The 22,468-nt window shown below is 41.5% G+C and overlaps 1 protein-coding gene across 4 annotated transcripts in view; it reads left to right on the plus strand.

Moving 5' to 3' along the window:
• The window catches only part of LOC121232404 (polycomb group RING finger protein 3-like), a 187,373-nt gene that overhangs the window by 121,717 nt on the left and 43,188 nt on the right, over positions 1-22,468 (plus strand). For all 4 annotated transcript variants that reach the window (XR_005931772.1, XM_041121533.1, XM_041121535.1 and 1 more), the window contains one exon: positions 2,908-3,025. Coding sequence is in view for 3 of the 4 variants with exons in the window: in XM_041121533.1 (XP_040977467.1) it covers positions 2,917-3,025 (109 nt within the window). In the remaining variant the exon portion in view is untranslated. The remainder of the gene's footprint in view (positions 1-2,907; positions 3,026-22,468) is intronic.

Raw genomic sequence — 22,468 nt, forward strand, 5'->3', positions numbered from 1 at the left:
TTCCTGTCTGAAGCTTTGCATACTGTGAAAAATCTTCCACTATTCAAATTCTGAAATGTATTCCAAAACAAACTCAGTTAAAACAAGTATTTGTGAGCCATGCCTACTCAGTCAGTCTACCGGAGAGCAAGGTTATCTGGTAACAGATTGTAATCTGGTAATCTGCAGTGTGGGAAACAAATGTAACAGATTGTAAACCAGTGTAATCTCCTGTTTTAATTAAATCTAATGCTACCAGTGCAATTTTTATTTCAATATATATGTATAAGCAGGCAGTTTCTTTATCATATTTAAAACTACCCACATAAGGGTTTTTTGGGGGGATCAGAATGTATCTGCTTCCTGGGTAATTTATCCTCTCTTGTATTTTAAACAAAAGGAATGAAAAATGTTGCATATATTCTGAGGATAAACAGGGTATAAATGTAACTATTCAATTGCAATTGGGGGGAGGGAAAGTTTAGGAAGCTTGAATCTTAATCCTTGGCTGTATATTTATGAGAATTATATGTTTGAGAGTTAAAGGTTACTTAGTTTCCTAGCACAGTTTGAAGTGACTTTTTAATTTTTTTAAAATTTTTGTTACTCTTCTTTTTGAGATTCCATAGGCAGAAAGATAATATATATTTAAAAGGTAGCAGTATATTCGTTATTTAAAGCATGCATTTTGTAGTCTGTTTCTGGTTACTCTACCAGTGATGAGTAATGTTGCAAAAAAAAAAAAAAAAAAAAGCTATTTAATTTTTAAATTCTGAATGCCTTCCTTTTAATGGTGATTGTAGCATCCTTTAATTTGGGAAGGGGGGAGAAGCTCTGTATTTCACATTCCTTAGTACAACATGGTGTAGCTATACTGATGGGACAAGAAGTTTAGTTTGTCATGTTTTCTTTATTTAATTTGATTTTTAACATTTAAGAAAACTGGTTTATTTTACTTTTCAGCTCCCTTTTTCAGATATGGATTCAAAATCATGCTCTAACCATAAGAGATGTGAGGCTGACACTTAGTGTGGTTAACCCAAATTTGTCAAATCAGACCTATTATTAAAGAATTTTCAAACGTGGGTTTCTCTAGGTTTGCTTTATTAACAACTCAGAGCTGGGCCACCACCGCAGTGAATGGCAACCTTCCAAAACTTTCTCAATCTTATATACCTTTTTACCACCCATTGTCCCAGTCCAAAGTCTTTGTAATTTTCCAGTTGATCTCGGTTCCCATGTCGTTATCATTCATCAATTTATCTCATCAATTCCTGTGTCCCGGTTCTTCTGAAGTTAGTGGTCATAGGCAGAAGGTCTTGGGTCACCACGATCACTTATCTTCTTACGCAGCAAAGATTACCTTTGAATTTCTGAAAATCACTCAGGTTGTTCTATTAATTTATCTTGTTCTAAAGTTAATCACTTACTCCCATGTCTTAGGTCTAAGATGTATGATCCTTCTTCTATTGATTCAGCTTGACTGGGTTTCAAGCCAGCCATGGAGGGGGAGACACGTAGGCTTAATAAGCAGCTTATGCATATTGTTTTACAAGCACCTGCATTCTATTAATCATATCTAAACCAATTTCTAATCATTAGTTATATGTCTAATATGAATAGTCTTAAAAACAATAAGGCTTAAGGCCTAGTTCCTGAATAGTCTTAGAAACAATAAGGCTTAAGGCCTAGTTCCTTTTACACCTATTCCTTTTGATTTTGCACTTTGCCAATTACAGGAGGATCATCTCTCTTCACTTTCAGATGTCTTAATTACTAGCTTGACTGAAATTACTTAGATGAGTAAAATAGGATTTGGTCTTAAATCTGCATCCCTTGGTATATTGGATGCAAGTGGCAAGGGGGGGCAGGCTGCAGGGGTGTGGCCTCTGGGAAGAGGTCAGGGACTGCCCAGTGCTGGACATAGCTTGGCAATGGACCCACCACAGGCCAAAGCTGAGGCCATCAGCAAAGTTTGTGGCACCTCTGTGAAAACATATTTAGGAAAGGGCAGAAAACACTGGACAGAGAGAGGAGGAGGGAACAAAAAGTGTGAGAAACAACAGAGGCAACATCAAGGTCAGAGAAAGGAGGAGGAGGAGGTGCTCCATGGTGCTGGAACAGATATTCCATGCAGCCTGTGGAGGATCCATGCCAGAGTAGATGGATATTCCTAAAGAAACTGCTGCCCTTGGAGAACCCACAACAGACCAGAGGAAAAGTGTGAGAAGGAAGAAGCAGCAGAGAAAAACCATTATGTACTCACTGTAACCCCCCACACCCATCCCCCCTGTGCAGCTTGGGGGTGTGTGTGGAGGAGTCTGGAGTGAAGCTGGGCATGGGAAAGGGGGGGGGGGGGGAAGGAAAGGTGTTTGTTTAATGTTTGTCTTTTTGTTTCCCACTACCCAATTTAGTAATTACATTTTTATTTTAGTTGGCAATAAATTAATTAATTAATTAATTTTCATCAAGTCTGCTTTGCCTGTGACCATAATTGGTAAGCAATCTCCCTGTTTTTATCTCGAACCACAAGCTTTCTCGTTCCTGTTCTTCCTACTTTCTCTCCCTGTTCTGCTGAGTAGGGGGAGTGAGCAAGCAGCTGGGTGGGAGTTTGGCAGTTAATCAAGGCTAACCCACCACACTTGGTCAGTGTTAATAATGTATTAGGACTCTTCCACTCTGAAACCTTGACATGTAAAATAGTGTAGATTTCAATTATTTCACCATTCATTTTTATCATCTTTTAAAAGTTTAGTACTCACTCAAAATATATGCATAAGTATACAAGAGCCTGAAGCTATCTACATAAGCATATCTTTAAGGTGAATTATAGTTACTCATTTATTCCAAAACTACTTTTACCTCATCAGTACATCTGAGTTGCTATGTAATGTGTGGGTGATTTATTTAATTTTTTTTTTTTTACAGATACCAAAGATGATGACTAGAAAGATTAAGCTTTGGGACATTAATGTCCATATAACCTGTCATTTATGCAACGGATACCTGATTGATGCCACCACTGTAACAGAATGCTTACATACTTGTAAGTAGGAATATAATGCTGTGAGTAAGCTAAAATTGGTTTTTTACTTGATGTGCTAGATGTTTTAACAGTTTTAGTTGAAGTTTAAAGTTTTACTGTGTATCAGCCAGAATAATGTAAGCTTTTCTATGCACTTATAATTTTTCAACAAAAATATATTGTTTTGTGAGACAAATAAGGAGAACAAACTTGAAACCATATATAGTAAATGGTAATGTATATGTTTAGGAATGTAGTTTTTCTGCTGAATATTAGAAGAAATGTGGCATGCTTTATAGAGATGATATGATGTTTCAGATTTGCCAGAGATAATTTTTTCCACTACATTTGATTTCTAGATGCTGTTCATCAGCTTTAATGTATTTGCTTTTCTTGTTTTTCTTCCCATTCCTTTTTTAGCTCATTCTTGAGTCCCTTCTCCATGTGCTCCAAAACTCAAGTTCCTTGGTGTTCTGAGTAAAGCATTTAGAACCCTAATCTAGGCTTTTGCTTTGTTTTGTCCCAAATTCTGTAATGCTGCCATTAACTATTAAAATTAGTCTTGCTAGAGGGTCACTTTTTCATTCTTCTAAAATGTATGAATGTATTTATTTACTTATTTGCAACCCTAAAACATGCACTGCAAGCAGGTGTGCTCAGTTCACATAGGCCATACCATTTCTCAGGAATGCATTTTTAGAGCAAACCTATGGGGTGTCTTCTGGAATATCCCTTATTATAAATTTATGTTTTCAGAAAGTTTTGTTGCTTTTGGTTTCATCCTTAGACTTATGGTATTAATTCTGAGGGGAGACATAGCCTCATATTGTGGGTGGAAGGGTGGGGAGCAGCTTTTTAAAGAACAGCTATAGCAAAAGTGAGTTTTCCCACTGTTTCTTCATTTGTACCTTTTTAGTTTGTCTGTGACAAACTGAGTTGACCTGTGCTTAGTTTAGTTTAGGAGGGGTTGGTATCTCCTTATTCAAAACTGGAGGATCTATTGATTGCAAGTGAGAAGTTAGTGGTTTTAGAAGATGGGTTTGGTTCTTCTGTTTACTTGGGTTCAAAGAGGTTATGGCCTCATCCTTGCAACTGGATCTGCTAGTATATACCACTGGAGCAGACTGTAATACAAGATCTGGGCTTAGTGGGCAAAATTACTAGGATTGGTCCAATAATAACCTCTACCAGCAACAGTAATTTCATCTTAAATATGTAAATACAGTATATAAGCAAAGCAAATGTAATGACTTTTTTGGCTTTAACTGGTGTTCATTCAAACGTACTGTCATGTCTGAGAGGTAGATGGCACTACAGCTACAGTTCTCTTGCCTTATACCATAAGGGCTGTTGTAAGGTTGCCTAAGATTAAAGGAATCACCGTTTAAGGAAAAGATGTTTAACCTTTTTTAATAATAAAAAAATACATATAATTTAGGTAACTTGAGCTTTTTTAATTTCTGAAGTTTGAGCTGGAGTTCATTTAGAACTTCAGGTCAGGAAAACACTTAATACTGTAATGTATTATTAGTGGTGAAAAAACAGTAGTACTGGTTAAAATGAGGGAATTGTTTTTCTTTGAATCAAATATATGGTTCTGTATAGACTTAGAAACAGTTCCAAAAGCATGCTACTCTGTAGTATCCATTTTAACAGTTTTTCTCTGTATACTAAAGACCTTTCCTCATTTAATTTTCTGATTGAAGACTAATTGTAGTGTATTTTGTGAAAATGAAAACATAAATTGCATTTAAATAAAATGATTCAAAGCACCTGACTTGAGGAAAAAGAAATTACTCTTTTGCCAAAGGTTTCTTATCATAACACATTTTTCTTCTATATGCATCCATGATAAACAGCAAATTGGCTAGGTATCTTAATGGCATGCAGCATCCATAAAATCCTTTGTGAAAGCTGAACAGTACAAGTAAATATGCTACGGACCTATTTGAAATGCTATTCTAGTAACTTTGGAAAATGGGACTGTGTTCCAAATTTAAGCGTGTTTTGTTAGGAAGACTCCAACTAGATATAATTTTCTTACCATAGTGTCGTGGTTTAACCCCAGCCTGCAACTAAGCACCACGCAGCCGCTCACTCACTCCCCCCCCCACCCAGTGGGATGGGGGAGAAAATCGGGAAAAAGAAGCAAAACCCGCGGGTTGAGATAAGAACAGTTTAATAGAACAGAAAAGAAGAAACTAATAATGATAATGATAACACTAATAAAATGACAACAGCAATAATAATAGGATTGGAATATACAAATGATGCGCAGTGCAATTGCTCACCACCCACCGATTGACACCCAGCTAGTCCCCTGAGCAGCGATTCCCCGCCCCCACTTCCCAGTTCCTATACTAGATGGAACGTCACATGGTATGGAATACCCTGTTGACCACTTTGGGTCAGCTGCCCTGGCTGTGTCCCCTCCCAACTTCTTGTTCCCCTCCAGCTTTCTCGCTGGCTGGGCATGAGAAGCTGAAAAATCCTTGACATTAGTCTAAACACTACTTAGCAACAACTGAAAACATCAGTGTTATCAACATTCTTCACATACTGAACTCAAAACATAGCACCGTACCAGCTACTAGGAAGACAGTTAACTCTATCCCAGCTGAAACTAGGACACATAGCTACAATGCATCACTTCTCTGAATTGAGAACAGTCATGAAAAATGTTCATTAAAAATGTTCTCTTCTCCAGGCTGAACAACCCCAACTCTCTCTGCCTTTCTTCAGAGGAGAGGTGTTCCAGCCCTCTGATCATTTTCGTTGCCCTCCTCTGGACCTGCTCTAACAGGTCCGTGTCTTTCTTGTGCTGGGGACCCCAGAGCTGGACGCAATACTCCAGGTGGGGTCTCGTGAGAGGAGAGTAGAGAGTGAGAATGATCTCCCTCGGCCTGCTGGCCACGCTTCTTTTGATGCAGCCCAGGATACAATTGGCTTTCTGGGCTGAAAGCGTGCATTGCCAGCTCATGTCCAGTTTTTCAACCACCAGTATATCCCCAAGTCCTTCTCTGCAGGGCTGCCCTCAATCCATTTGGCCCCCAGTCTGTACTGATATTGGGGATTGCCCTGACATAGGTGCAGGACTTGGCCTTGTTGAACTTCTTGAGGTTCACACGGTCCCACTCCTCAAGCCTGCCAAGGTTCCTCTGGATGGCATCCCTTCCCTCTAGGGAATCAAATGCACCACTCAGCTTGGTGTTTGTCACGGGGGGAATTTAAAAATGAGAGAGTGGTTCGGATCGCTTAAAGAATCACCTCCAATTGTATTAGCAATAGAAAAATGATTTAATAGATATTTGCATAAAAGTGTGACTTCACAGAAATCGCTGGCAAGGTTCACTCTATTACTTAGTACATGGATGAAATGCACACAGGAAAATTAAATCAGAATCAAACTAAACTTATGTATATAGGGACCAAAAACATAATAGGGTAAAAGGAAATGTGGGAAAGGGTAAGGGAGACCCTCCCGTTGAGTCACGAGGTTCAGAGAAGACCCCCTTGCTTTCTAAACTCCTGTCGGAGTCTAGGTGCGGCTGGATCGACTCTTAGTCCCAGACTTGGGCAACGGTTTATATCTAAAGGGATTATGAGTATAATAGCAGCCTAAAATTCATTCACAGTTGAATAAAAATCACAACAGTAATTTAAGTATAAATTTGAAAGTATTAACTTATAATATACTTGCTATAACATACTATAGACTATTCAAGTTAGTACACGCGTGTGCATAAAGACACTAAGAGACATACATAAGACCTTTGGGACCATGCACTACTAAATTATACTGGAAACATTGTCTTGGGCCTCAATGGTATTACTTTTGCAAATTAATCCCTGGTCTTCCCATATAACGCATGCATCCATATCGATAGTTTGCCATTTGCTCACCTTTTGTAGGGCCCATACTCTATGTTCCATGGGACAGAGTATAGTTCCATGGTGATTTAATTCCAGCACAATGATTGGGCATATGGTGTATACCAAAGCATTACGTATTGTCAGAACAAAAGCTGTGGCTTTATTGTCGGTATGGTCATAAGTGAAATTGATTAGATGCCACCAAGACTGGAATTCTCTTTCAAATTTAGTTGCATTATCCCAAATTACCTTTCCAATCTCAGTGGGTAAGGTGCCCTCATCATCTTCCCTTATAATTGCTGCCACAGTTGATTGTATCTACAATTGGGCTTGGATACAACTAAGAGCTAGAGAAACATTATTTTGGGTAGTACCTAATGCATTGGTAATTAGCTGGTGGTCTTTTTCATTATTACTTTCCCACTTAGGCAATATATCAGCCAAAAGCCATTGACTAGTTCTTAATGCCGTCAAAGAAGATCGTAATGGGTGTTCTAGATTTTGTAAATTGCTGGTTGCCAAGTGTATTTTGTTTGCTAACACTTCAGCGTCTATGCTGTTTAATACTCCTAGTCCTGTTCCCAGAATGCCTGTTACATCTCTCCTTGATCATTTTGGAGAGGTGAGAATCTGTCCATGTAACCATGCTAACCATCCTGTATAGGATGTGAGCAGGTAGGTTTAATTGCAGAGATATCAGCCTGCACTGGTAGTTCCACTCGTTTGAGACACCATGTCGGGTTAAATAACACTCTTTGTTGTCCTATGTTTTTAATAATGTAGGGTCTAGTATTATGAATGTGAGGAGATAGTTTGATGGGGGGCTGAGTTGGTAAATTCGGTTGTTTGATTTCAATCCTGAATTGAAGGCCTAGGTCAGAATGAGTTGAAGTCTGTCTACAAACACATTATGTGTGCTGTATGAGATATAGTAAAAATATACCAACATTCATGTTTAAAAAGACAGGTATGTATGTTGTGTCTTCCCTCAGTGTAGTTTACAATGATGTATAAAGTTGATGTCATACATCTAGTGTGATCTTCAATTTGGCATCCTATTGAAATGGTATCTCCCTTAGTTCCTTTCAAAGGTGGAATTTGTTGATTTTCATTTTTGTCTTTAATCATCCATTCATGCCTGCAAAAGGTGATGTTATTGTGTAGTGTTGTCACAGATAAATTTAGATTGGGCGTAGGTGTGTCAAAAAGTATGTATGCATCAGTCCATGGCCACCCCGTCATACACGAGGTCCATAAGTCGCATTCGCTAATCATAAAATCAAATAATAATTCCACACCATGTTTACCCCAGAAGCAAAGTGTGAGTACAGGTTGTGTGAAAGTGAAATTGTACCAGCAGTCTGGTTCTGAGATCTTATGGCAAGATTGCTCATTGTTTTTTGGTTTAGAAAAATTAGTGTAGTATATTTTGATTTCTGTGTGTTTTTCATGGGTAGACCCATTGATTGCCTGAAACCCTATTTTTATTTCGTCTCCTGGTAAGGCCTGAAGTGATAGTATTTGTTGAATGTTGTTACTGTTGTGAGATATCCTAAGTCCTTTTATGTCTAATGTCTCCCATTTCCATGTATCTTTTAGATATGCCTCATCTCCAAGTATCACCAAGGTAGCAAGGTTCAGGTTTGCCTTATTTTCTGGTGTCATTCCAATGTTTCCAGTATAATTTAGTAGTGCATGGTCCCAAAGGTCTTGTGTCTGGACCAAAGGAATTGTACTTATCCCAATTAAGAGAAAAACTGAGATTAATCTGGGGATAAACCGCCATAGTCATTGTTGCCATCGATACAGATCCATTTTCTCCTGAAAAAGAAAAGAAAAAAAAGTTTTGGTGGGGAAGGCCGAACAGGTTACCCCTTTATGATGTAGGATAAATCCACCTAGCACTGATTCTATGTTTTGCACCACTGCTATCAGTAGCTTCCCAAGCAAGTGGGCCACGAGGTTTAGTTAGTCATAGGTACAATTCCAATCTGTGGCAGATTCACCATAACAGGTTGTCCGGGTTGCAATGTTGTAGGACATTTTCTTTCATCAGAAGGGGGAGCACTGGATTCAGATGTTGCAAAGAATGCTCTGCTCACAGGGCTCCCAGCAGGCCCATAGATTATTTAATTGATCAAGTACTTTGAGTGTCCCACTTGGCCTCATGTGGCTTAAGGCTCTTTTTCAGCAGGCCATTGGCTCTTTCTACTATCCCATTTGATTGAGGATAATAGGGGGTGTGAACTACCCATTGAATTCCTTCCTGTTTTGCCCACTCTTGCACCTCTTTACATGAAAAGTGTGAGCCATTATCACTCTGGATTACATCCGGAGTAGGTACATCTGAGAACCAACATGGTAGCCCACGTACTGTATTTCGTCCATCTGCTCTCTGGCATTTAGTCACTGTAAGCAAGCCAGAGACTACTTCCACTCCTGTGAGGATATATTAATATCCTACAGAAGGTCTGAATGGCCTGATATAATCAATTTGCCATGCAGACCACAAAGCTTTCCCTTCATTGATGTGTAGAGGTGGTGCTTTAGCAGTGTGATCTGCTTGCAATTTCAATTTACATTGGGGACATTCTGTAAGAATGGTTTCACATGTTTTCCTGTTTAGGGGCCAACCTCAACTTTGGGCTGCGAAATAAAGTGCTTCTCGACCTGTGTCCCCTAATTTTTGATGTAGCCATTCCCCTAATCGTTAGCATTCTGAATCTATTGTGTTCTTTAATTTTATTTTTCTAGTTCTGACTAATTCATCTACTTGTTGGTTCCAGTTTGCGGCTGGTTTATTGTCTTTGGCATGAGGTTTCACCCATCCCATGGTGAATGGTGTTTTCCTGTCTATGTTTAGTAATAGTTGCCAATCCTCGGTTCTCCAAACTGGGGACCCATTTACTTCCCAATTAAGGGCTTCCCATTGGCAAAGCCATTGTTTGGCTCCAGCCCACACGGCATAGGAGTCGACATAGATAACCTTTGCTCCATTCTGGGCTGCTAAAACAACTGCCCTTAGTTCTCCTACTTGTACACTACCTTCACCTTCTTCAGTTACTTGTCAGTCAGTGTTAATTTCTAATGCAGCACCCTTATAATGCCATTTATCATTATTCTTTTTGCTGAGGTGTCGGTGAGCCAAATGCCTTCAGTAGGTGTTTCCTCAGTGAGGGGGGGGAGCATCTAGAATTGGTGAAGGTTTAAATGGCTGTTTTAGTGCTTGTGGGTCGTTGTTTATAGGCATTTGTAATTTGGAAATCTTCGTATGTCCTTCAGTCAATTGCATTTCATCTGCTACTCCCACCAGGTAGGCATACCATTTCCTGATGGTGGGTTTCTGTGCAATTGCTTCTGGGGGAGCAGTTCCTTTCAGGATTGTATCTAGCAGATTAAATGGTCCTCTAGTCTGAACAGGTTGTCCCTGATGTATTTTCTCAACTTGTTTGACTGCTCGGGTTAGAGACAAAAGTCTCTTTTCCCACTCAGAGTCCCTCTGTTCTGTTTCTTTAAATGCAGTTGAGCTGAATAATAAAGGTCTCTGTGGTCCATCAGGGCCAGTTTGAAATAGATTGCAATAAGTACCATGGTCTGCAAAACCCCATTCCGCTATAATAGGATCACGGAGGTGAATTGGTCCCAGTGACTGATATGTTTTTAATTCCTGTATTAAGGTTTTAACTGTCTCTTTGTGTTCCGAGTTCCATTGCCATGATTTTCCTTTCCATAAAAGTGAGTAAAGCGGGCGAGCAACGATAGAAAATCCAGGTACATGTTTTCTCCAGTACCCCAAAGTACCCATGAGTTGTTGTTCTTTCCTAGATTGCGGTATTTGTAACTGTTCTGTTTTACTTAGGGTGTCTGGTGGAATCGCTGCACTACCTGCAATCCACCAAGTACCTAAAAATTTTACCTCTCTGCCGGGTCCTTGACATTTCTCAGGAGGGATCTCAACTTCTGCTCTGTGTAGTGCCTGTCGCACTGCTGCTGCTGCTTCCCCCACCATCTCAGGGGAAGTTCCCCCAATCAGGATATCTCTATATATTGGTATAGTTTCACATCTTGGGGAATGAGACTGTTTGTAAAAGTTCAGCAAGCGCAGCATGAGCAATTGTGGGAGAATGTTTATACCCCTGGGGGAGTCTGTTAAAAGTGTATTGTACACCTTCCCAAGTAAAAGCAAATTTCTCTTTGTCTTTTTCTTGCAAGGGGACCAGGAAGAACATATCTTTCACATCTAATGTTGCCATCCACAGGTGTGCATCTGCTTGCAAAGTAGCTGTTAGGTTTGCAATGTTTGGTACAGCAGCTGTTAACAGGCTGTATTGGCATTCAAGTGCCAATAATCAATTGTTAAGCACCACCTCCCATCCGGTTTACCGACTGGCCAGACAGGTGAATTATATGGGGACTGAGTTCTAGAGATAATTTATCTTTTCTCTAAATCTGTTATTACTTCTGAAATTCCATTTTGTGCTGCAGCAGAAATCGGGTATTGTGGCACATTAGTGATCTTTGAATCAGGAAGTGCAGTGGCTGCATGGAGTACACGCACTGTAGCCTCCTGCTTTTTGTCAGGGTTGGGGTTTGAACCAAATGACAACACACTACCATCCGGCAGGTGCCAGGTTGGGCCGTTCAAAACATCTAAGCCTAAAATATTTTCATTGTGATTCTTGATAGCAAAGCGTGTAGATAACATATGCTTCTCACCCAGGAGCCATAAATTTACTTTTGCAGTTTGGCACAGAACACTGGCTCTGTTTACTCCAGTGATTTTAACTCTTTGCTGTCCAGGTCGTACACCCACCTTCTCAGCATCATGTTGTGTTAAGATTGAAATTTGTGCTCCCATATCTATTAGGAATTTTACTAATTGTTTTGAGGACCAACTGGGATCAAAATGTATGGGCCATTGTTATCAATCCATTGATAAGACTGTACTTGCCAGACCGACAAACCCAATCGTTGTCTGGGCATTACTAGTTTTTTGTTTCCGAACCTTTGGGAGAAAAAGGGTTATTACTCCCTCACGGAGGAGGAGTAGGTGTCTGAGTATTTGGAATATTTCCTTTCCGAGTGTCATCAATATTTTTTTGAAGTGGCACTCTGTCTTTGAATTGCAATTCTAGGGATACCTAGTGACAATGCTTGGTTGTATAATTCTCTCTACTTCTGAGTTTTGAATTGGTGATCAGTGGGTTCCTGTACTGGGGGGTTATCTCGGGTTGATTGTTTAAGTTGCCTAACATTACGACTTGTCTTTTTGGTTTCATCTGATAGATCATCCCATCCCATTTCTCATCCATGATTTATGATGTCATGCATTAATGTAGCCCAGGTAGGGAGATTTCTTTGCACTAGGGCCTCTTCCTCATCAGCAGCGGCTTCTCTTATGGCCAAAAGGGCATTAAAGTCTGTGTGTCTCCTAATTTCATCTCTTTTTGCAATGAGGTGGGGTTTAAGCATAGCAGGGGTTCCCTTGATTAAAGGCTTTAGCATGTCAGGATCCACAATTGCTGATATGGGAACACTAAGAGGGCCGCGTTCACGCGTGGCCTGGATACAGGCAGCTTTTGTAATAGCTGTAGAGAGCTCGTTCAAGGATTTGATGGGTATTAATAGAGGCTCTCCTCTCTCTAAAACATCTATTCCACCAGCCCAGTATGCCACTCTACTTGTTATCGAGTGGGGATTGTCTGGGGGTGTGGGTCCAGCATTTAAAAAGACACCAGGGCCCCAAAATCCATTGGCTTCATCTCCATTGAGTAAGATTCTATGTCCCCCAGTTAGACACACTTGCCATAGGTATTCAGTTTCAGTTTCGCCTGGTTTACGGCCGTAGCATTCTTGTAAATTGGCCATTTGAATTGGATCGAATGGGGTTGTTTTTCGGGTACAATCCCCTGCTCCACCCCGAGGTCCAGTGGTTTCCTCTGTTTTTATGATGGGCCTGGCCTCATATTCAGGGGGGTTTAAAGGTAATGGAGGATATAGAGGATTATCTTGTTTCAAATAGTCATTATCAGGGTCGCCCCATATGTTTCCATCCCATTCTTCAGGGGATACAATTAGTTTTCTAATTTGCACAATGTCAGGGGGGTGGGGAGCTTGCATAAGCATCATTTCGACCCTTTCTTCCAACTTTTGTTTTTTTCTCTTTTTCTTCCTTTAACTGTTTCTGCAGCTGCTCAGTTTTCAAGGACAGTAGGAATTCAGTTGTTTTTCTGCCTTCCATTTCTTCCTTTAGGTCTTTTTCTCTCTTAATCCTAAACTGATAGGCTGCTTCTAAGCAGGTGCTTAACATTTTGCAAATGATTCCCTTTCCTTTTCCACCCTTTATATGGCCTCTGGCTGACTTTAGTTGTTCTTCCACGGATGTCCAATTATGCCAGTTATCACAAGCCCATTCAACAGAAAATTTGGGATGGACTACTTCCATGTTTTTGTAAGTAATCAGTGATAGGGTTTTATTTTTAAAATAAATAGAAATCAGTGGCAGGGTTTCTCACAACAGGAATTGGCATAAGACTACTTCTGTAAACCATGTAACCCAGGGTAACCATATACATCAATTCAGGGAATAAGGAGATCCCTCCCGTTGAGTCACGAGCTTCAGAGCAGACCCCCTTGCTTTCCAGACTCCTCCTCAGAGAAGGGTCTAGGGGGGGGTAGGATCCACTCTTAGTCTCAGACTTGGTCAATGGTTTATGTCTTGAAACTACCTCAGTAAACCAGGTAACCTGTGGTAACCATATACATCGTGATACCGAAAAGCCGGTCGAAGAATCTCTCTAAGATTTGTTTTGGAGTTTTAGAAAGCAGGCATTCTTTATTGCAGCGCTGGATGCACGGGTGATAATTCCACCTAGCGTGCATACCACAGCTTTAGCACAAACAGGTTATATAGAATAACTAATTGCATATTAATCAGATTAGTATACATATACATAAAAATGATTATAACTGATTATCTTAGTACTGCCTACATCCGATCATGTGCAATGAAGGATCCATTTGAGTTGAAGGGCTGTTTTTACGACCACCGACCCATTTGAAGTTCTTGTTGGCTGTCCTTGAAGTCTTTATTCTTGTCCTTGTTCTTTGATCTTGAAGCTTAACGCAGTTTCCATCACATGTGGTCAGTTTCAACGTTGTTCTCATCTAGCGTACAGGAACATCTAGTCATAAGAGCCAAGAACTGCCAAACTTGTGAGTAACTGCCTCTACTAGTTAATTGCTTGGCTATACTTTTGTCTATTGTTTCAATCATAGTGTTAGTATAAGATTTCTAATAATTATTTACCAAATCTCACTTTTACAGTCACCTAGCAGCAAACCAGTTTCCACGGCTGGTACAAAGTATTAAAACCATCAAAATATTTAGACATACCATACAGAATGTATGGACATATGCTATCAATTCCCCCCTTTCTGTTTGAGGGTACTAATTCTTTTAGTAGTCTCACTTGAACATGAATCATGTCACAGCTCATTTAAGACAGCTAAAAGCAACACAGATTATAACAATGATGATAACTACTTCTCTTGCTTTGTTGGTGCAACAAGGGAAAGCTTCAGGCTACCCAGTAAAGGTATCAACTAGAACTAGGATATATCAATATCCCTCTTTTTGAAGCAATTCTGTAAAATCAATTTGCCAATATTTTCCTGGAGAATTTCCTTGTTTCACAATTCCAAAAGTGATTTTATTATTGGTTTTGGGATTATTACGTATACAAATTTCACATCTGCTTGTAATTATTCGAATAATTTTTGTCAGATCTCTATTCAAAATACACTTTTGTAAATATCTAACAAGGTTTTCTGTTCCCCAATGTACTTTGTTATGTTCAGCTCAGGCAATTTCTGTCATTATTGCAGGTGGGACTATTATTTAACCTGTTGGTGTTACAGCCCATCCTGTTTCATTTTTATTAGCCTGCAATTTAATAATTAATTCTTCATCTTTTTCATTATAATTTGGAGCTTCTTTAGGCAAATTTACATTTTTCTCTGGAACTAGTGCTAGGATGCCTTTTTCTGCAGCCTCTTTAGCAGCTCTACCAGCCAATCGGTTACCTGTTTCAGGGACAGTCCTGCCTGACTGATGTGCTTTACAGTGCATTATCGCAACTGCTGTTGGCTTTTGAATGGCTTCTAACAATTTCAGTATTTGTTCTGCATGCTGAATGGTGGTTCCTTGTGCAGATAACAGTCCTCTTTCTTTCCATATCGCTCCATGTGCATGTACTACTCCAAAAGCATACTTTGAGTCTGTCCAAATGTTGACTCGCTTTCCTTGACTTAGTTCCAGTGCTTGAGTAAGAGCTATCAATTCAGCCTTTTGGGCAGATACATTCGAGGGCAAAGCTCGTGATTCAATTACCTTCTCAGTAGTGGTTACCGCATATCCTGATAAACGTTTTCCTTCACGGATGAAACTGCTTCCGTCAGCATATAGTTCCCAATCTGTTTCTTCCTGTGGCGCGTCTCGGAGATCTGGTTGGCTGGAATAGATTTCTTCAATTGTCTGCAGGCAGTCATGTTCCAGTTCTCCTTCAACTTGATCAGTTGTTAAAAAACACAGCAGGGTTAATGATAGTAGTAGTTTTTAAGTAAACATCATCTTGCTCCAGCAACACCACTTGGTATTTCAGCATTCTACTAGGGGATAACCAATGCCCCCCTTTCTGTTCTAGCACAGTGATCACCATGTGGGTAACGTACACTGTAATTCTCTGTCCTAGGGTGAACTTACGAGCATCTTGGATCAATAGCACAGTTGCAGCAACGGCTCTCAGGCAACCAGGCCATCCCAGACTCACATTGTCTAATTGCTTCGAGAAGTAGGCCACAGCTCGCCAACTTGGTCCCAGATATTGGGCCAGGACACCCAGAGCTATACCTTTTCTTTCATGAGTAAAGAGTTCAAAGGTCTTTGTGAGATCTGGCAGGCCTGGGGCTGGCGCCTCCATTAGAGCCTGTTTTAGTTCTTTGAAAGCAGCTTTCCTGGCATCAGTCCAATCTATAAATCCATTGTTTGAGGTTTTGAGCTGCTCGTATAAAGGTCGGACCAGCAAGCCATAATTTGCAATCCACAGGCGACACCACCCAACCATTCCCGGAAAGGCTCGCAATTCTTTGAGAGTCTTAGGTTCAGGGAGACGACAAATTGCCTCCTTTCTCTCAGTTCCTAATTGTCTCTGTCCTTTCAGGATTTCAAAACCCAAATAAGTTACTTCTCTCTGGGTTATTTGGGCTTTTTCTTTTGACACTCGATATCCACTGATTCCCCAAAAGTTCAAAAGGCTAATAGTTAACTTTGTGCATTGTTCTTCTGTCTCAGCTGCAATTAATAGATCAAGATTCCTTGATTATTGTCTTTCTTCCAAATCTCTAATTCTCATGCCAATTGACTTCCAAAAATGGTAGGGCTGCTCTTAAAGCCTTGAGGCAAGTCTGTCCATGTATATTGTGTTTTTCTCCCAGTCTCAGGGTTTTCCCATTCAAAAGCAAAAAGCTCTTGACTGTTGGGATCCAAGGGAATACAGAAAAAGGCATCTTTTCAGTCTAATACTGTGAACCATTCTTGTTTCTCTGTTAGGGTTGTTAACAAAGTATAAGGATTTGCTACTACCGGATGAATATCTTGTACTATTTGATTTATCGCTCTGAGGTCTTGAACCAGCCTGTAATCTTTTCCATTAGCCTTTTTAACAGGCAAGGTTGGGGTGTTACATTTGGATTCACATTCTATTAACAATTTGTACTTTAAAAATTTTTGTATTATCAGTATTAACCCTTTCCAAATTTCCAGTCTTAGGGGGTATTGTTTAATTCTTACCGGACTCGATCCTGGCTTTAAATCAATTCTCACAGGCTCTGCTCTTTTGGATTTACCAGGAACTTCCCCAGCCCAGACGATTGGAATTACAGCATTATTTACTTCGACTGGTATGATCCTCTGCTTTCGGTGACCGTCCTGTAACAACAAAGCCACTGCTTTGATATGTTCAGTTTCTGGAATTAGAATTTTAATCTCACCATTTTTAAATTTAATTTCTGCTTCCAATTTCTCAAGTAGGTCTCTCCCTAACAGGGGTTTAGGAGAATTTGGCAAATACAGAAACTGATGAGTGACCCATTGCTTTCTTAATTTCATTGCCAAAGGTTTAAAGAAGGGTCTAGCCTCTCGTTCATCTGTCGCACCAACAACACTAATTTCTTCAGAACTTAACTCCCCCTCTAAGGTGTTTAAAACTGAAAAGGTAGCTCCAGTGTCAACTAAAAATTCAATTTTCTGTTCTCCCAGGTTAGCTGTAACCAGAGGTTCTGCTGGGAGACTCCCCTCCGGTCCCTGTCAGATACTTTCACTCAACTTTCCCAAGAAAGGGGGAACTTGCTGAGTTTGTGCGGTCGAAATTGGGATCACTTGTGACTTTGTAGGTCTCAGGGGACACTCCCCTTTCCAGTGTCCTTCTTGTTTACAGTATGCACACTGATTCGGTCCCAGGGGCTGGTTTAATCCCACTGGTGACCCCAATCCAGTTCCTCTCCCTCGTCCTGTTCCTCGACCACGTCCCCTTCCTCAGGGAATAAGTCCTCTGCCTTGTCCCACGCCAGCTCCTGCTTCCAGAGCAGCTACTAACCTTGCATTCATTTTACTCTGTAATTCATCTCTATTTCTATATATCACCCAAGCAACTTCTAATAATCTTCCCCAATCTCGAGATTCTGCTCCTTGTAATTTTTGTAATTTCCTTCTGATACCATCAGAGGATTGTCCTGTAAATAAAGGAGCCAATTGAGCTTTTCCTCCTTCAGACTCAGGATCCAGATTAGTATATTTCTTAGCAGCATCTTTTAATCTACTCAGAAATTCAGTGGGAGACTCTTTTCTATTTTGTTTAATTTCATATAATTTAGACATGTTAATCGCCTTAGGCATAGCAGTTCTAATTCCAAATAGAACCCATTTTTGATATTGATCTAGCAGTCTTCTCTGAGACAAATTATTAGGATCCCATCTAGGATCGGTAGATGGAAAATTTTGTTCCACTGTTCCTTGTAATACTCCAGAAGCTACTTGTGCTTCTACCTGGGTTTTAGCAGCTCTCTGGATCGTTTCTCTTTCTGCACTATCAAAAAGTACATCCATTATTACTTGTATGTCTTTCCAATCAGGATCCTGAGTCTGAATCATTGTTTCAAAAGCGTGGGCTGTTTGATCAGGGTTTTCCCGATAGATCCCAGCTGCTATTTTCCATTTAAATCCACAATAGAAAAGGGTACTTTAATAGTTGCCACACTGTTGCCTTCGTTGGCGTGGCGACCTGGTTCAGGAACGGCATGGCGACCAACCCCAGGCCGCTCGGGCCATCAGCTCACAGACACCAATGTGGTGGACGGCAAATGGCGTTTATTTGTGAGTGACGCAGCATTATATAGCTTGGGTTTATGACATCACTTCCGTCCGCTTACATCATAAACTAAACGCTGTTGGCTATCAGGAGAGGGGCCCTGTCTTTCCATACAGCGCGATATCTTCCGGCCGCCAGACCCTAACTACATTTCCCCCCTCCCTATGCGTAATTAAATTGGCTAAAATATAACAATCTTAAAAGAATATATATATCGTAATTTTGGATAAAAAACATACTAAATGTATAACTAAATTAGTTAAAATATCTTGTTCTTATTCTATGCTTTATAACAATCTTAAAAAGTATATATCATAAACTTAAGTAAAAAACATAAGGCACAGTGAACGGGTAAAAATTAGGGGGTGATTGGTAATATTGGGGTGTAACTTGAGGTAGCTAGGGAGATCTGGGGGTAACACTGAGTAAGTACATTCTTAAAGCAGTTGCTGGCATTCTACCAACATAACGTTAACCTTCCCTAGCCGGCTCTTGACAAACGACACAAGTCTGTTCAATATGCAGGGTCCGAAAATTAATGCTATCATGATCATTGCGATTGGCCCTATCAAGGTAGATATCAGGGTGGTCAGCCATGGTGAATGGTTAAACCATGATGCAAACCAATTTTGTTGTGCCTCTCGTTCCCTTTTCCGTTTGTCCAATCCTTCTCGCAATTTAGCCATAGCGTCCCTCACTATTCCGGTGTGGTCCACATATACACAACACTCTTCTCTTAGTGCAGCACACAACCCCCCTTGTTGTAAGAACATCAGGTCTAATCCTCTTCGATTTTGCAACACTACTTCAGATAGTGATCTAATTGATTGTTCCAATGCACTTATTGATTGTTCAATTCTAGCCAGGTCCTCATCTACTGCCATCCTTAGGGCGCTAAATTCTTTACTCTGTTGCACCAAGGATGCTACTCCTGTACCTATTCCCCCACCTCCTATGATCATTAGAGTAGCTATTGTTAGTGCTGTAAGGGGTTCTCGTTTTGATAGATGATGTTCTGGGGTAATCTGTGAGTCGTAGACAAAGTCTTCGGAATGGTAAAAGATTTTGGGGACTATAGTTACCTGGACACAATATTCTGAGGATTCATTAAAATTTTTCAACGACAAACAAGGTGTAACTCCCATAGTGGAACAAACCCACTTGGTATTGTTGGCTGGTATTAACCACTTTGCAGGGGTTTTATCTTGTGTCTTATTAACACACAGTTGTTCTTTGTGCTTTGGGACTTTACCTACACACACGCCACTTCCCACCACCTGTGCTAATGTAACCCCTTGCTTTTCTGTGTCCCATATACACTGGGCCGGATTTGAAACATTTACCCGTATGGGTAGGTCACTTACTCCTATGGCCTCATAAAAGGGTGGTTCTACTCCGTAGCACAGCCAACAATGCTCCGTAAGATTTGGGTTAGATTTGTTCAGTACTTGGTAACTAGCTTGCATCATTTTCCAGAGAGGATTTCCATAAGGAATTTTGGTGGCGCGTGTCGCTGCAGGTGTGGTGCGTGTCGCTGCAGGTGTGGTAACTTTGGTATTATTTGTGGTATTATGTAGTAAAGGTGTAGATATTTGTGGGTTATTAAGAGCTGGGGATTGTGGGTTAAGAACTGGATTAGGCCCGATTGCTTGGGGTGCTTGTGGCATGAGCTTAATAATTTGTAACACTACTCCTGGATCTGTGAAAGCTTTGTGAATGAACACTGACCACATTTTTCCCACAGTCCAACCCATATTAGTCGGTTGTAGGATTTCTAAATTCAAATGGGTACAAGTACCTTTATGATATATCATTCCATCGCTCGCAAATTTTGGATGGTCACACCTTACTGGTCCCCATGTTACCCGCAAAAATTCATCGTTTTTTCTTGGGTTCCATCTATCACTTGTTACAGTGGTCTCACATCCCCAATATCCACAAAACCAATATCCCGGATAGTTACAATAACTCATTCCTGGGTTTGAACTGGGGCACCAATATGTTCCCCATAATGATTTAGAATTGGGTCCTCCCACTATGGGGAATAAGTCGCCAATTGTTATCGTAAAAGTCGGGGCACCTGCTGTTATGTTTTCCTTTATCACTTTATCACCGCTTGCAGGGTCTCGTAGGACCCACCTGAATGGCCGCTGGGGATGGTACTCTGATTTTACCTGTCTTATAGTGACGAGCCCTAAAATCAAGATCACACAAAGGCATCGTGGCCCCCCGCCATGGGGGCTGTGTCGCCGTTGTTTGGATTCCGCCGGTGCTGAGCTCCCGGGTGCGCACAGGATGCTTGTCGATTCGTCGTCCCCTCTTCCCACCGGGGCGTACGGGTTACGAGGACGTCCGATAATCTGGTCCTGTGGACAAAAACTCACAGTTTTCATTAGCTTTATTCTGGAGGTCTGGTTTAATAGACTTAAGCGGACACCACTTAACTTTGCTATCTTTTCTGACAGCAGCATATCCTCGCCCTGTTATGACTAGCCTCCACCCTTGTTCCCATTCTCCCAGCTCATTTCTGATTATTACCAACGGGCCTTCTTCTAGCGCTCGAGTGGCCCAATGTTTTTGGGTGGGGCTATTCGTCTCTTCCCCCCTGGGGAATTGATTTAGTGCTAAAAGAGCGGTCGCTAGCAGGCGTGCTTGGTCTCCCGGGGGAACGGCATTGGCAAAACCTTCTGTTTTTGCCAACACCTCTAATTTAGATTTCAGAGTTTGATTTGCTCGTTCGACTATAGCTTGTCCTGTGCTATTATACGGAATGCCGTGTGTTAGGGTGATACCCCATTTCAAGGCAAACGCCTGGACTGATTTAGAAACGAAGTTCGGACCGTTGTCTGTTTTGATCTGATTAGGGACGCCAAGCCACGCCATGACCGTCAACCAATGTTGGATGGTCGCTTTGGAGTCAGTTCTAAGGTGTTGTGTGGCTACAATCACTCCGCTATATGTATCTACAGTTACTGCTAGCCACGCTCGAGGTTTCAGCAACTGACAGAGCGTAAAATCCGTCTGCCACACTTCGGAGGCCTTAAGGCCTCTGGGGTTGACTCCACTGGACCACAGTGGTGCTTTCTGACAGTGGGGACACGTGGCTACTATGTGTTTTGCGTCAGTGACCGAGATCCCGCATTTCTTTGCTAGTGCCTTAGCTCCGATGTGGAGAGACTCGTGTAGCTGACGGGCGTCTTTTAGCGTCCACAACCCTTTTGCAGCGGCGTCTGCTTTGTCGTTGCCGGTTTGGAAAAAACCCTTGATTGGGTCGTGGCTGTTGACATGGATGACCGATATGGTGCCCTTTCGGGAAAAAAGTGCTTCTTCCAGCATGAGAGCTGCTGTGGATGTTGACACGCCGGGCCCCGACATGGCTAAGCAAAGCTTGGCCACGAACATCGAGTCGGTCACTATGTTGAGGTGTTCCATTGGGAACAGCCCACACACCAGTACTACGGCCGCGGCTTCTAGCTGCTGGACTGAAATCGCACAGTCGGTCATTTTAATGCAGTGCCATTCTCCCCCCGATTGCCATACCGCCGCCGCAGTGGAGGTCACTGAGGATGCGTCTGTGAAGACCGTTGGTCCCTGTTGGGGCCGGTCCATGATCTTCTGTGGGAGGTCGATGTTGACAATTGCCAGCATCTGAGTCCAGGGGGGCTTTGCAGCGTACCGGACTTCTCCGCCAAATCCGACGAGGGCTATGGCCAGATACTCTGACATCGCTACTGATTGCGTTGGGAGCTGTTTGCGGAAGGGTAGGTATATCGCGGCGGGTTCAATGCCCAGATGTCTTAGGGCAAGTTTTCTGCCTTTCATAATGAGGTTACTAAGGCACTCGACTCCTGGAGAGAATGCACGTGACGGTTTTCCCAGGACTATCCATTGTATTGGTTGAGCTTTTTCGGGGGGCCCCTGGGCTAGTGCCCCTACCCCTCCTCCCTCCGTAAAATGTACATACAGATCGAGTGATACATCTGGGTTCCACCTGGCGAGCGTGCTTGACGGTACCTGTTGCTCGATAAAGTCAAGAGAGTTCATTGCTTCCGTCGTCAGAGTTTTTTGTTCCCATGGGTTCTTTCCTTTCAGAAGATCATACAGGGGTGCCATAATTTCAGGAGGGATCAGGACAATGTTGCGGAGCCATTGTAAGGACCCCACT

This window comes from Aquila chrysaetos (genome assembly GCF_900496995.4).
Source record: "Aquila chrysaetos chrysaetos chromosome W unlocalized genomic scaffold, bAquChr1.4 W_unloc_2, whole genome shotgun sequence".
In the NCBI taxonomy this organism is placed as follows: domain Eukaryota; kingdom Metazoa; phylum Chordata; class Aves; order Accipitriformes; family Accipitridae; genus Aquila; species Aquila chrysaetos.